Genomic DNA, 13009 nt, shown 5'->3' with positions numbered 1-13009 from the left:
CATTTCCTTTACTCTTTTAGTATCCCCTCAAGGGCTTAACATGAGGCTGGCACACAGTCACCTTCAATCTTTAGTTAGCTTCTGCTGAGCTTTATTGTCTTGGACTCTTTACTCTGTAGGTTGTTTCATCTGGAAAACGCATCATTGTGGCTTGTGGGAAGGAGGGAATACGGAAAAGAGATTCTTAAGCAAGAACTTCTTTTGTAATTCAGAATCCTCCTGGTCCTTCCAGGAAAAACTATAGCATCACATTAACCTCATTACCTTTTCTTTCTTTTGTCTGTGGGACAATTCCAGGCTTATCCAAGTTATTGAAGGGAAAATTGCAGGAGGGCTCCTGGAGGAAACTGGTCATTTCATATATATCCTTGTATTTCCAGCATCACCATCAACTGAAGTCACTGATCGCAAATGCTTATTAAGAGAATTTTTTTTTTTTTAAGGAGAGACTCAATACACACTCAAAGATGTTTGTTCAGGACATTCCCTTTGTGCCAAAGAAACAATCCTCAAGAAGTGGCAGTAAAAAACATCCAGAAAGATCTTAGTCCCAAAAGGCTGCCACTGTCACCAAGTCAAGTGACTGCAACCACACTGGTCTTTGCCGACACTGACTCCAAGCTCTGACAATCATGCCAAACCCACTAACTCTACCTTCAAGCACTTTTCCACTGCGTTTCTTCCAACTCGCAGCTTCCTGCCCAAAGTCTGAAGCGAGTTTATGGAATGCTTCTAAACGATAATCAGATACTCCACGAAACAGACAAGCTAGAAACAATCCGCAAGAAATACGGCAGGCGCCTTGCCGTTTTCTTCTCAGTCCTTTCTTGGGAAGGGGGTCTAGGCAAGGCCACGCCCTCACTCTGCCTCTCGCTGATCCCTACCCCTGGCTCCCAGTGGGGTCTTATCCAGCCTCAAAACACACTGGCCCTCTGCAATAGCGACGGTGGCATGGGAATACAGAAAGCGCACTTTCGTATCACTATACTGAGCAGGTCACCCACCCAGCATCAAAAGAGCGGCCACTCGACAGAGTGCAGCCGCGGAGGGAGCGGGCGGAAGGCTCCGGGGACTCGCCCCGAGGCGGCCTCCAGACTCCAGAGGAAGCGGCGGGCGAGCGAGCGGGCGAGTCCTTCCCTGCAAGGCTGGCTCATCTGCGAAGACGCCGCCCGTACCGCCCGCTTCACCGGAGGCCAGATCAGGATCTACGGGAGGGAGGCGGGCGGTCCCAGGGCCCTTCCAGGCCTACCTTCCCCGACTCTCTGGGCTCCATGGCCCCGCTTTCGGTGGCCGGTGCTGACCCCGCCACTGTCTCCAGGCCGCCCCTCCCCCCGCGGCCCGGTCTGAGGATGCCACCGCCGGGTCCACCTTGGGGACTGGGGCCCCCGGAGGGGAGGACGCCCTGGCGGGAAAGGAGCGCAGCCCGGAACCCTGTCCCGCGTCCGGGGGCTGCCGTGGCGCTGGCTTAGCCCAGAGAGGCGCGCAGCGGGCACTTGGTCGCGCTGAGCGAGCCGCTTTACGGCAGCCACCTAGCGGAGGCGGCAGGGCATCATGGGAAGAGCAGTCCAGGCTTGGTAAGGGGCTCTCAAAGCTGCTATTGGCTCCGGACATACGGGGACCTGATTGGACGCGGAACCGCTCACTGTCTTTCTGAGACGGTTACTAGGAAACGCTCTCCCAGGCCCTGCAGTCAGGGCAAAGTACCCTGATTGGGTTTGTCCTTTGCCCTTTTGGGGCCAATATCAACCTTGAAGATCCAGACTTTATATAATCGAGGAGGGAAATGCCTTGCCTTACATTCATTCAAAAAGCATCACTGGTTGCCTACCATGTGCCAGAGGCTGTGCAAGATTTGGGAATAGGCAGTTGAATGAGACGCAACCTTTGCCTTCAAGGATTTCATAGTCTATTGGGAAAACAGATCAGAAACATAACTTCAAAATAAAGAGAAATTTACTTTCTCACAGTTCCGGAGACTAGAAGTCAGGTCATCATGCCAACATGGTTGGTTTCTAGTGAGACCCCTCTTCCTGGCTTGTAGTTGGCCACTGGCTCCCTGTGTGTTCGCATGGCCTCTTTGTGTGTACTGATAGGTGTGGCATGATAGGGGTCCCACCTAGGGCCTCACCCAGAACAATTCAAGTTCTCATTGCTCCTGCCAGAGCATCCCTTCCTGTGTCCCACTTTATCAACTAAAGAGCCTCTTTCCTTTTCATCTCTCCCATGGGCCCTCTCCTCTTTGCTAGTAATTGTAGCTGGATGGGACTCTCACTTGTGGGGCGGTCTGAGGAATATGAAGGAGCAAAGAGTAATACACAAGGTCACTGGGCATTGGGGTGGAAGCATCCAGCCGGGCTTCTTCCCTCTCCACCCCATCCTGGAAGCAGAGCTGGAGACAAGGACTCAGTCCTGAAAAGTGACCCCGGAGAGCAGACCTTGGGACTTGAGAGAGTGAAGCAGGGAGGAGGAAAACCTGATGCAAGGGTGCGTTTTAGAGGTCACTGCTGTGGGCATTTGGGGCGGGCTTCTTTCCGCGTCTGAGAATCATACAGAATGCCCCACGTAATAGTCTGTCTGAACAGTGGGGAACCAAGCATTCATCTGCCACTCCCATCCCCAGGAGTTGAGGGTCGCCCCAAGAGGCATTATCCACATTCCATCCTCACACTTATACCTCAAGCTGTATTAGTGCAAAGGTCAAGTGGACAGTGTCTGTGGTCAGAAAAGCCCTGGGGCAGAAAGAAGAAGCAGCTTGAAAAGAAGATCTACAACAGCAAATCAGCACGGCACATGAAAAAAAAAAAAGCTCAGCATCATTAGTCATTAAGGAAATACAAAGCAAAACTGCAGTGAGACACCACTCCATACCCACTGAACGGCTGTTAAAAAAATAACAAGTGTGGGACAGGGTGCAGAGAAAAGAACCCTGGTTCTTTGTGGGTGGGGGTGAGGTGAGGGAGCTATAAAATGGTGCAGCCACTTTGGGGAACAGTTTGAAAGCTTCTTAAAAAATTAAACATAAACTTACCATAGGACCCAGCTGTTTCCATTCCTAGGTATGTTCCCAAGAGAAATGAAAACATGACCTCTCAAGGACTTGTATAGGAATGTTTGTAGCAGCTTTATTCATAATAGACAGAAAAACAATTACTCAAATGTTCATCAGTTGGTGAATGGGTAGACAAAATGTGGATCACTCTTCAGCAATAAAAAGGAACAAGCTGCTGATATATGGATAATATGGATGGGTGAAAGGAAAATCAAAATGGAGTCAGTATTGCTAAGAGAGCTCTCTACAGCCAGGAGGCCATTAAGGAAGTGTGACTTATGCAGGTCTCAGCCTGGATAGAATCTGACCTTATGACCTGATGAAGTTGTCCAGAACACCTGCCAGAAACCTAAGATACTTATCAGACCCTTAGCCTAAAAAAACTTATGATAATTTATTTACTTCTTGGACTTGTGGACAAAACAACATTGCCTGCCATTTCTGTAAACAAGGAATGTTGGCCGCCATCATGTCATCAGCCCCTGTAGCCACACCCTGATGATGCACCAAGAGGGGACTTGAGGATGGAGAAAAACAGGATACTGGGCCCTAGATGGTTAAGATACTATCTAAGGAATAATTTCAGTGAGCACAGACTCTGGCATAAAAAAGCCTTAAAATCATCAACTTGAAGTGTCTGTCTGTTTTTTGTGATTATCTGTAATCTTTTTTTTTTTTTTTTTTGGCCACACCTGCAGCAGGTGGAAGTTCCAGGACCAGGGATCAAAACTTTGCCACAGGAGTGACAACACTGGACCCTTCACCCACTGTGCCACCAGGGAACTCCCCTCTGTAATCTTTGGATGTTGAACCTCATGTGCTTCCCCCCCCCCACACACAAAAACGCCTATCCATCGTTGCTTCTCCACTACTTCTCCACTACCCCTTTGGAGCAGTTCCTCAGAGCTGTCTTAGAGGCTGTCTCCTGGGCAATAGTCCTTAGTAAGGCCCTCAAATACAACGTAACTCATAGCTTTTAGGTTGTGTGGTTTTCTTCATTCAACAGAACTCTTCTCTAAAACAACTGATTCCTTACAAATATTTTCTAACTCACATCAGAGTCACTCACAAGTCTCTCCAACCAACTTTTAGGACCCCATGGCTCTTTGTCTTCATAAGCCCTCATCTCTTTCTCTTCCTCGGCACACTCCTTCAGAGTTACCTGTGTCTCCTGCGTTGCCATTCTTAAGACCCCAAAGGCAGCCTCGCGCATTATTTTTGTTGACAGATGAATCTCAAAATTATCATGCTGACCCAAATAAGCCAGACATTTATATGACATGTCCAGAAAAGATAAATCTATTGAGATAGAAAGCAGTTTAGTGGCTGCCTGGGTCTGGAGGTGGGAGGGATTGATTGTAAATGGGCTTGAAATGATGGAAATGTTGTAAAACTTGATCCTGGTGATATCTGTGCAACGTTGTAAAACACACCACTATAAAAGTCACTGAAGTGTAAACTCAAGATGGGTGAATTTCCAAGGATATAAATTATACCTCAAAAAAAACTGTTTACTCTTTTGTCTGTTTGTTTTTATTTTCATTTCTGGCTGCACCCTCGGCATATGGAAGTTCCCGGGCCAGGGATCGAACCCTTGCCACGGCAGTGACCCAAGCCACTACAGTGACAACGCAGGATTCTTAACCCACTGTGCCACAAGAGAACTCCAGTAAAGCCCTTTAAAAGGAGGAGGAGAAGCAGCCATCCGCGTGAGATGAGTGTGTCTTGCGTGGAAATGCCCACCATGGCTGCACTGAAATCAGCTGGGCCCTGGAGATGTCTCACACCAGAGATCTTCAGACTTCACATTCAACACGCTCCAGATGAGGAATCCGAGGCCCAGATATGTGAAGTGACTTGCCGGAGGTCACTGGTCTGACGGGTTCACAGCGGTTCCCCAGGAGACATCCCTTGTTCAGGTCCAGGCCAGAGCTCGCAGTACCCCCTTCCCCTCTTCCCCTCTGGGCCCAAGGATCAGACTGCACGCAGGCCTGCTGCCAAGGTCGCTTTATTTGGGATACACCACAGCCAGGACGGGGAGGGGATGGGTGGGCATGAGAGGAGGAGGGGTTCGTGCTGCTGAGCCCAGGGACCCCAAGAGAGGCGGCGGGGCTTCTCCCAGCGGAGCCGTCAGCGCTTTGAGAAATCACCTCCTGGAGGACAAATGAGAGGGAGGTTGGCGCGTGAAAAAGGCGAGCAGTCAGGCCTGGAAGCAGAGCGAGGTGGCCGAAGGGGAAGGAAGAGCTTCCAGGAAGAAGCCCAGAGCCAGGAGGAACGCTTGCCCCCGCTCCCGCAGTATCGGCGCCGCGGTTTCTCTCTGTCCTGCCACTCGGGTGGCCTCGGGTTATCACAGCCCACGTGTTTAACAAGAACCAGGCACTTCACACGCAGGCTCTCGGCAGGCCCTCCCAACAAGCCTGCTCAGCCTGTCAGGCCTGCTGTAAAGCTGAGGGGACGGGGGCGCAGCAAAGAAGGAAATAGATGAGCTGGGATTTGATCCCGGGAAGCCTGACTCCAACACCCAAGCTTACGCGTGACTGGAGAAAAAATTAACGAAAAGGCTGGGGAGGGGAGTGGGGCGGAGGGAAACGACTCCGAATGAGGAGTCTGGCGGGGGGCTGCTGGCTGACGCCCTGCCAGGCTCCGGTCCGGTGAGGCCTGCCCACTCCAGGCCCCACGGCCCCGCCCTCCTCTCCCCGCCGAGACCCGGCCCCGCCCCCCGGGGCCCCGCCCAGACGCACCCTGGCACGCGCTGCACTGGCAGCTGTGGATGACCGGCAGCACCGCCAGCTCTGTGTGGCCGCCGGGGCAGCGCAGGTTCAGGATCCGCACCGGGTTCTCGGGGTCCAGGCGGTAGCTACAGCAGTCGCACTGGCTCTGCAGGTACGGCTCCTGGGCGAGAGGGGTGGCCGAGCTGGGGAGGGGCCAGGCGCAGTTGCCCAAACCACCCTCCTTCCCTATCCAAGGAGATCCCAAGATCTCAGATACCAGATCTCCTCACTCTGGAGCCAGACGGGAGAGGGGTGTGTCCCCACCAAGCCCGCGTTCTCCGAGAAGCCCACCTCCTTCACTTCAGCCCCCGCCTCCCGCCCCGTCTGAGCGTCCAGTAACCTGCAGGTTAAACCAAGGCTTTTAACTGGCTCATCACTGGCATCCTGGCAGCAGCCGGGGAAGGCACAGCCTTAACTGCATGTCTAGCTGCAGAGACAGACTAACAATTTCTGAAACTACAAAGAATGGAGTCCTAAGCTAGAGTCTGACCCCAAGTGCAAAGTGCGGTCTCGTTCCTAAGCAGACATCCTCGCTGTAAGATTGTATAGTAACTCCATAAGTCCCACTGAACATTTTATTTATTTATTTATTTATTTATTTATTTATTTATTTATTTATCTGTCTCTTGTCTTTTTAGGGCCGCACCTGAGGCACGTGGAGGTTCCCAAGCTCGGGGTCGAATCGGAGCTACAGCTGCCAGCCTACACCACAGCCACAGCAACATGGGATCTGAGCTGCATCTGCGACCTACACCACAGCTCATGGTGACGCCGGATCCTTAACCCCCTGAGCCAGGCCAGGGATAGAACCCTCATCTTCAAGGAGACTACATTGTGTACTTAACCCACTGAGCCACAATGGGAACTCCAGAAAAAAAAACTTAACTACTCCTCTTTCCTCACTCTATGTTTTAAAAAATTGAAAAGTGATTTGGGAGGCATTCCCAGATAGTGCCAGGAGTGCCCAGGGGAGCAAGAGAGTGGCCCAGTGCTGAGGGCCAGGTGGGAAAGCATCTTTGTCTTCCAAGAATAGATAACCTTGGCCAGGTGGCCGAGGCAGGAGGGCAGGGCGAGGCCACGGGTGACCTGATCCAAGGAGAGACAACACAGAGCGGACCTCCGTCAATCTTCTGGGAAAGATCTGGGACAAGGCTACGTTGTACGGTGTCTGTCCCTCGAGCTTTCTCTTGCGATATCACCGGTTAACTTAGCTCTCCTGTGCCTCTCTTGGTTTTCTGACTTGCTCGCCTTGAGGGGCAGAGTGGGCCAAGGGGCAGGCGCTGGGAGCAGTGCAGGGCCACAGCAGGGTGGTGCAGGACAAGACCCCCCATCCCGGGAGAGGCGGAGGCAGGCAGCAGGCTCCAGAGCTCGCGCCCCAGCAGGTGACCCTGGATGAAAACCTCCCCTGGATGAAAACACGCCCCTGTCTCTGATCAGCCATACGCTGGTGAGATGGACCTCGTCCCTTGTGTCCCCTGGGCTTTGCCTGGGTTCTAGGCTCACAGCTGCAGGCCCTCAGGGGTGGCAGGCTCTTGGCTCACCTCTGGCAGGACGTTGGTGCTGGATGGGCACTGCCCACTGCAGTAGCTCACTTCCACCTGGTCCAGGTAACAGGGGCCCTTGGTGATGTTGCGAAGCTCAGTGAGGTGCCGGCAGGAGGCAGGCCGCTCCTCTGGAGGGAGGGACAGGTGGGTGGCAGGAGGCGAGGGCAGGGCAGAGAGAGGCCATGATGAGAGGACTCTGAGGGCCACAGATCATGGACCTGAGCAGAGCAGGGGGCAGGGGCGGCCTGGCATCGCGATGCAGCACTGGGGGTCTTCGTGCTGCGGATCCCCACTGTGGGAGGGACTGGGGAAAGCAGACCTGGAGGACAGCAGTGGGGGCGGTTTGGGAGAAGGGCCCAGAGCAGGCAGAGGAGCGGCTGGAGGTAGCCCAGGTCCCCTGCATACCTGGAGTCTCCTGGCGGCAAGTGGGACAGCAGCTGCCTGGCTCCTGCACGGCCTCCTCACCCTGCAGAGGGGGTGGTCCCCAGTCCACTCAGGAGGGTGGCCCAACGCCCCCAGCCTGCCTGCTGGAGGCCCCGAGACCAGCCTCTGGTGAGGGACCCAGGAAGGAGCACAGGGAGCCCTCTAGGAGGGCAGCGGGTGGGTACCTGGGCACAGGAGAGGACGGGGCAGGGCTGGGTGCAGACACTCCTCCCACCAACACAGCGGCAGCTCTCACAGGCCTCCTGCCACTTGGATCCGGGCTGGGGAAAGTAGGAAGAGCCTTCTCTCCATCCTTCCCCTTCTCGACTTTTCTGTTATACACCCAACCTGAACCCAGCCTGGGGGCCCAGCCAGGGCAGTGGCCGGACCCTGGTGTTGGTGGCAAGAGTTTGGGGAGGAAGGTGGGCCTGGGGGGGTTCAGGGTCTGTCCCAGGCTGATGGCTGATGGCCAAGCTGCCTACTGAGTTTAGGAGGAGGAGCCAGTGGGGGGGCAAGGGACAATCAGTGGACCAGAGGCTGGGTCAAGAAGGGCAAGATGGCACCAAGGTCCGCAGTGTCTCACCGGGTGGGGACGCCCATGGCGCCAGCACTCGCACTGGCCTGCGGGCACGCAGAGGCCCTGCTGGCTGCGGAAGCGCCCAGGCGGGCACACACAGCCTGCGGCCTGCCCCGCACTGCAGTTGCCCCAAGCCTCCACGGCATTGAGCTCCCGACACGTCTGCTCGCAGGGCCCCAGCTCCCCAGGGGCCACCTGCTGCCACATTTCTCCAGGGGGGCACTCTGCCAGGAAAGACCATCACATCAGCCCTGAGTCCGGCCTCAATCCTCCCCCTCCCACCCTGGGCACTCCTGGGCCCCTCTCCCCCCTCCCCTGACACTCCCCACTCCCTTCTCATGGTCTCCAGACGCCTTGGTCTCCAAACACACATACCTCTCTGCTCTCATCCACCCTCCCCATTCTGGTGGGGCCAGCTTTCTTCTTGCCTCCTCCAGGAAGGCCCCCCTGACCAGTCCTATCTACCCTGACCTCCCCATTCTCAGCACCAGTGTCACATGTTGTGGATGCAGCTTGTGTCTAGAAGCCTTCCTGTCCCCACATGTTGCAGGGGGAGAGTCTGCCATCAGCAGCCAGGATGGGGCTGCCGGGGGCTTGAATGCTGGTGCGTCTCAGAATCCACGCAGAGCCCAGTGTGGCACATGGGGCTCTTAGCAAAGGCCGGTTGGCCTCGGTCAGATGGGGGTGACCCAGCACAGGTCAGACACCACTGGCCTGCAGCCTAGCCAGGCAAGGGTCGCGTTTCAGCTCAGCCTCTAGACCTCGGTTTACTCATCTGCAGGGAAAGAACCCTGCCGCCACTTTCCGTATCACTCGCCGCCTGGCTGTGTGTAAGCACTGCACTTGCCAAATGCCCCCAGCCACCTCGGGGGCCAGGCTGGGTGGCCAGGGAGCACTGGGCAAGGAGTGCTGGCTCTCAGCCTGGGGGAGGGGTCAGTGTAGACAGATGAGGGAGGGGGCTTCCCGAAAGAGGTAACATTGCATAGGATAGGCCGCACCCCTCTCCCCATGACAGGACCAGCCTGGCCGTGGCTTTGGAGGGAGCGGCAGGGACCTGGGCAGCCCATATTCTCACCATGACAGTCACCACGGGAGCAGTTGAAGGCTCCACCCTGGCAGACACTGGGAAGACAGAGGCTCTTGTTCAGATGCCCTCCAGGCCCTCCTCCCCACCCCCATCCTCAGCAAACCCTCCCCCCACGCCCTCCCCAGCCCAGCTCTGGCCCTCACCAGCGGGTGCAGTTCTGGGTGAGCAGAGTTCCTGGAGGCAGCTCCTGGGCCTGCTCTTCGAGAGTCAAAGTGTGGCCCCAGGGCAGAGAGAGCTGGGCGCAGGGGCACGCGGCAGGGGGCACACACGTGCCATTGTGCAGCAGCTGGGCAGGCGGGGCAGGCTCCAGTTACACCTGGATCACCACCTCTTCCCCCACCTGCCTGCTCCCCCACGCAGAGCTAGGGCACAGTGCCTGTACCCACCTGCCCTCCTGGGCAGCCGCAGCCAAGCTGGCAGGGTTCCTGCACGCAGAGGGTGCCCGGCTGCAGATGCGAGCAGAGGCGCGGGCACAAGGTAGCACAGGCACTGAGCACCTGGCCAGGAGGGCACTCTGGGGGCAGTGCAGATGAGGTGGAGTCTCAGGGAGGGGACTCCTTCAGGACCCACCGCCCGCCTTGGTGACCACCAGCTGGGATGGGCCCCCACTGCCCTGTGTGCTCACCGGGGCAGGACTGCAGGTTACATTCCTGCCATTGCTCTGTGTCCTGGGCCTCGCACGCCGCCCCCCCAGGGCCCTCCTTGCAGCTCCGCTGTCGCTTGGCAGTGCCCCCGCCGCAGGGAGCAGAGCAGCGGCTCCAGGCGGACCAAGGCCCAAGGGCTGGACATTCATGGGGGTGACACACCAGGGACCCGTTGACACAGGTGCTGTGGGAAGGGGCATGCAGATAGGGCGCAGGTCCTCACGAGCCTGGCTGAGCAGAATCTTTGCTCCTAGAAACACCCACAACCCTGACCGGCCCTAAGCCTCCCACCCAAAGTGCCCAGACTCCCTGCCTGGTTAGCGGCGGGCAGCCATACCAGTTTTTGCAGTCCAGCTGTACCACCTCAGCCGGGGCCAGCACCCAGGAAGCATTGTGGCTGGGAAGGCCACAGCGGCAAGAGGTCACTGGCACACAGTGCCCATCCTGCACCAACTGGCCAGGGGGACAGCGGCAGCCTGGGGGTGGGGGTGGGGGGACGAGCAGGGTTCAGTGCTGGGGCAGGCGCACAGCCAGCTATGGAGTCCAGTGCCTCAGGCGGCCCTGGAGCGCCCCCCCCCCGCCCCCACATCTCCACAGTATCCCCCAGGGCCTAGCACAGGAAGGGGCCTCTCTAGCCTGCCCTCTGTGGAACCTTCGAGGCTGCCTCAGAGCATCCTCAGGACACAGCCTGGCTGACTAAAGTTCACGCTAGGCAGCACCCCCAGCCAGTTGCTGCAGGTAACCCAAGGGTCCACCTGGCTGCCCTATAACTCATGAGCCAGCAGTCTGCCGGCCCTGGGTCACACGCCCTCTGGGAGCAGGAAGCAGCAAAGCGGGCACAGGCTTCACCAGAGCTCCTAGGCACCTGGGCGGCACGGTCCCTGCAGACACTGCACACGGTCCCAGAGATCGGCACAGCTTCTTGGGCACTGGTTGGCACAGTCAGGGGTGGGCATGGTGTCCCGAGCCTCGCAGCTCTCTCCTGGGGACCAGAAGGTAGGAATCCGCGTCGGGACGTCCTTGAGTCTCCCACCTTCCTTCCAGAAACTGAGGCAGGGTCCCCTCTGGTGCCATATGGGCAGCTACAGTCCAGGCCCCTCCTCTGGATGCCCAGACCCAGTTACCTGGGCAAGGCCCCATGTTGCAGCTCTCGGTCTGAGCCCATGGGCCCTGGCAGCCTCCTCCGGGGGGGCCCCCAGCCTCTCTCCAGCGCAGCCGGAACCCCCCACTGCAGGGCACCTGGCAGCGGCTCCAGGGCCCCCAAGGACTCCACTGGCATGAGTCTGGGGAGATCAAACCAAAGTCAGTTCCCAGGCCCACCTGCCTTCCCCCAGCTTCCTGCAGCAGCATGGCAGAGGTTCCCTGCCCCGGGCCAGCTAACAGCCAGGACAATGATGCAAACAAGGCAGCCCCGCCCCCACCCCACTCCAGGCCCCTCCCCATTGCCTTGGCAGGCTCCAGGGTCTGGACAGAGGCGTTGCTGGCTGAGTGGCACAGTGCAGAGGTCTGGGTCCCCGGCCCACGGCCTCCCTGTCTCAGGGTCCAAACAGAGGCGGTGGCGGTGCTGCTCCGAAGCCAGCATGGAGGCCGGGGTTGGGGAGAGGCCAGCTGGATCCCAGGGCCAGTGCTCCTCCAGGGCAGTCCTGGAGGCAGCGGCCAGCAGGCTGGGGGGCAGGCAGGGCCCACAGGGTGACCACTCAGACCAGCCGCTCAGAGGCAGAAGACCTAGGGAGGGTGACATGGGAGTGTCCTTCCCAGGGACCCTCCCCCAGACCCAGAGACCACAGTGGACAGGGAGGGAGGGCTTTGGATTGTGATCCGGAAGGTCAGAAAGCAGGACGGGCGGAGGTGGGGGTGTAGGGGACCAGGGTAAGGTGACCAACCATCCTGGTTTGTCTGGGACTGTACCTGTCTTGGAAATGAAAGTTCTGAGTATGAGAAACACACCCCCACCCCTAGACCTGGGCAAATGAGGACAGCTGGCCTTCTTGGTACACCAGTCACAACGGCCATCATTAAGAAGTCCACAAATAGCAAATGCTGGAGGGGGTGTGGAGAAAGGGAAGCCTCCTGCACTGTTGGTGGGAATGGAAACTGGTAGAGCCACTATGGAGAACAGTACGGAGGTTCCTCAGAAAACTATACATAGAACTACCATATGACCCAGCAATCCCACTCCTGGGCATACATAGGAACAAAATTGTCACTGAAAAAGACATGCAGCACTATTCACAATAGCCAAGACATGGAAACAACCTAAATGTCCATCAACAGATGAATGGATTAGGAAGATGCGGTATATATACACAATGGAATGCTACTCAGCCATACAAAGGAAAAAATAGTGCCATTTGCGGCAACATGAACGGAACTAGAGACTCTCATACTTAAGTGAAGTAAGTCAGAAAGAGAAAGACAAATACCATATGATATCACTTATATCTGGAACCTAATATCAGCACAAGTGAACCTTTCCACAGAAAAGAAACAAACTCATGGACATGGAGAACACACTTGTGGTTGCCAAGCGGGAGGAGAGGGAGTGGGATGGACTGGGAGGTCGGGGTTACTAGGTGCAAACTATTGTGTTTGGAGTGGATAAGTCATGAGGTCCTGCTCTGTAGCACAGGGGACTAGATCTAGTTACTTGTGAAGGAACATGATGGAAGATAATATGAAAAAAAGAACATATATCTATGTATAACTGGGTCTCTTTGGTGTACAGCAGAAATTGACAGAACATTGTAAATAAACTATAAAAAAAACCCCACCCACCCACCCCCAGAATTACCTTGACAGCCCCGGCTGGTGCACTGCAGCTCCCCACGCCAGCATTCACTGTGGGAAGGGGCGGTTGGCGTGGTCTGTGGGAGGCAGGACCCAGCCCAGGGGTGGGCAGAGGGCTCAGGTAGGG

General features: G+C 56.5%; 2 protein-coding genes across 10 annotated transcripts in view; both read right to left on the bottom strand.

Moving 5' to 3' along the window:
* Window positions 1-1511, bottom strand: part of ZNF862 (zinc finger protein 862) — a 37331-nt gene extending 35820 nt beyond the window's left edge. For 6 of the 9 annotated variants that reach the window (XM_047762938.1, XM_047762937.1, XM_047762941.1 and 3 more), the window contains exon 1: window positions 1250-1511. In XM_047762938.1, coding sequence (XP_047618894.1) covers window positions 1250-1273 — 24 coding nt within the window. In that variant the 5' untranslated portion in view covers window positions 1274-1511. The remainder of the gene's footprint in view (window positions 1-1249) is intronic. The other 3 variants (XM_047762943.1, XM_047762944.1, XM_047762942.1) reach the window with 3 other exon arrangements.
* Window positions 1512-5082: 3571 nt separating this feature from the next.
* Window positions 5083-13009, bottom strand: part of LOC125117669 (SCO-spondin-like) — a 55627-nt gene continuing 47700 nt past the window's right edge. The window contains exons 88-102 of the mRNA XM_047763701.1: window positions 12887-12933; window positions 11542-11820; window positions 11220-11378; window positions 10961-11077; window positions 10433-10571; window positions 10077-10279; window positions 9838-9965; window positions 9595-9737; window positions 9440-9486; window positions 8371-8588; window positions 7973-8068; window positions 7770-7830; window positions 7362-7492; window positions 5791-5941; window positions 5083-5202 (exon numbers count right to left, since the gene is read on the bottom strand). Of these exons, the coding sequence (XP_047619657.1) occupies window positions 5180-5202; window positions 5791-5941; window positions 7362-7492; window positions 7770-7830; window positions 7973-8068; window positions 8371-8588; window positions 9440-9486; window positions 9595-9737; window positions 9838-9965; window positions 10077-10279; window positions 10433-10571; window positions 10961-11077; window positions 11220-11378; window positions 11542-11820; window positions 12887-12933 (1942 nt within the window). The 3' untranslated portion in view covers window positions 5083-5179. The remainder of the gene's footprint in view (window positions 5203-5790; window positions 5942-7361; window positions 7493-7769; window positions 7831-7972; window positions 8069-8370; window positions 8589-9439; window positions 9487-9594; window positions 9738-9837; window positions 9966-10076; window positions 10280-10432; window positions 10572-10960; window positions 11078-11219; window positions 11379-11541; window positions 11821-12886; window positions 12934-13009) is intronic.

The sequence above is a fragment of the Phacochoerus africanus genome, chromosome 16, assembly GCF_016906955.1.
Source record: "Phacochoerus africanus isolate WHEZ1 chromosome 16, ROS_Pafr_v1, whole genome shotgun sequence".
NCBI lineage: Eukaryota > Metazoa > Chordata > Mammalia > Artiodactyla > Suidae > Phacochoerus > Phacochoerus africanus.
This window is presented reverse-complemented; position numbering and strand designations above follow the sequence as displayed.